At 62.3% G+C, this 734-nt stretch overlaps 1 protein-coding gene across 1 annotated transcript in view; it reads right to left on the bottom strand.

Moving 5' to 3' along the window:
• Positions 1-315: 315 nt before the first annotated feature.
• PSMD11 (proteasome (prosome, macropain) 26S subunit, non-ATPase, 11) overlaps positions 316-734 on the bottom strand; it is a gene marked incomplete at its 5' end in the record, with an annotated part of 28,083 nt that continues 27,664 nt past the window's right edge. Inside the window, 2 exon segments of the mRNA XM_009883721.1 lie at positions 316-440; positions 539-713. Of these exon segments, the coding sequence (XP_009882023.1) occupies positions 316-440; positions 539-713 (300 nt within the window).

Here is a 734-nt window from a genome sequence, read left to right as displayed (position 1 = left end):
GAGCCGCACCTCTGGACTTGCTGCTTTCCTGCCTGGAGTTGGTTAACCCATCAAGGCACCTTGGTTGGAGACAGGTCCACCAGCAGAAAGGAGAGTGGGAGTCACAGCGCAGAGGTTTTACTTTTTTTTTAAATGCTGCAGTGCTTTTGCCTTAATTACCCCCTCCGCTGACCGAAAATCCGGTGGGTTCCCATTCGGACCAAGTGGCCTTGGTGAATTTTTAGGTTGAGCCCCGTGGCGTCGCGTTAGTCCCAGTGTGGAGGTTGGGGACCCTCTGAAGGACCCTCTGGCTGGAAACACGTGGCGCGCGGGGACTCACGTTGCACTACCCGACACCAGCTCCGACCGCGGCCGGCCGCGCCAGGCGAGGGGCGGCAGCGGAAACCCCACGGCAAACATCCGGGCTGTTCCCTTGGAAGCATTTTCCCGGCTCTTCCCGGCTGCGGGTGTTGGATGTTGGGGCGTTGTGCATCGCTTTGGCTTCTCTGGTGGCATCTCGTCCTCCCGCGGCTCAGCTGACCCCGAGCTCGGTGTTTACGGGAGGGGCCGTATGTACCAACGAGCTTTGGATTTCCACCCTGCGCGGGGCTGCTGCGGCGGGTTTTGAGCGGAGACGGCCGTGTGCCGTTGCGGGGCTGTCGGGATGACGTGTACCGAGTCCTGGCACTGCTGGTCAGGTCAGGATTTCCGACCCCTTGGGTGCTGGGGGGGCTCTGCGGGTGGACCCCCCGCCC

Source organism: Charadrius vociferus, unplaced genomic scaffold (assembly GCF_000708025.1).
Source record: "Charadrius vociferus isolate BGI_N301 unplaced genomic scaffold, ASM70802v2 scaffold1284, whole genome shotgun sequence".
Classification (NCBI taxonomy): Eukaryota; Metazoa; Chordata; class Aves; order Charadriiformes; family Charadriidae; genus Charadrius; species Charadrius vociferus.
The sequence above is the reverse complement of the archived record's forward strand: the minus strand, read 5'-3'. Positions and strand labels throughout refer to the sequence as shown.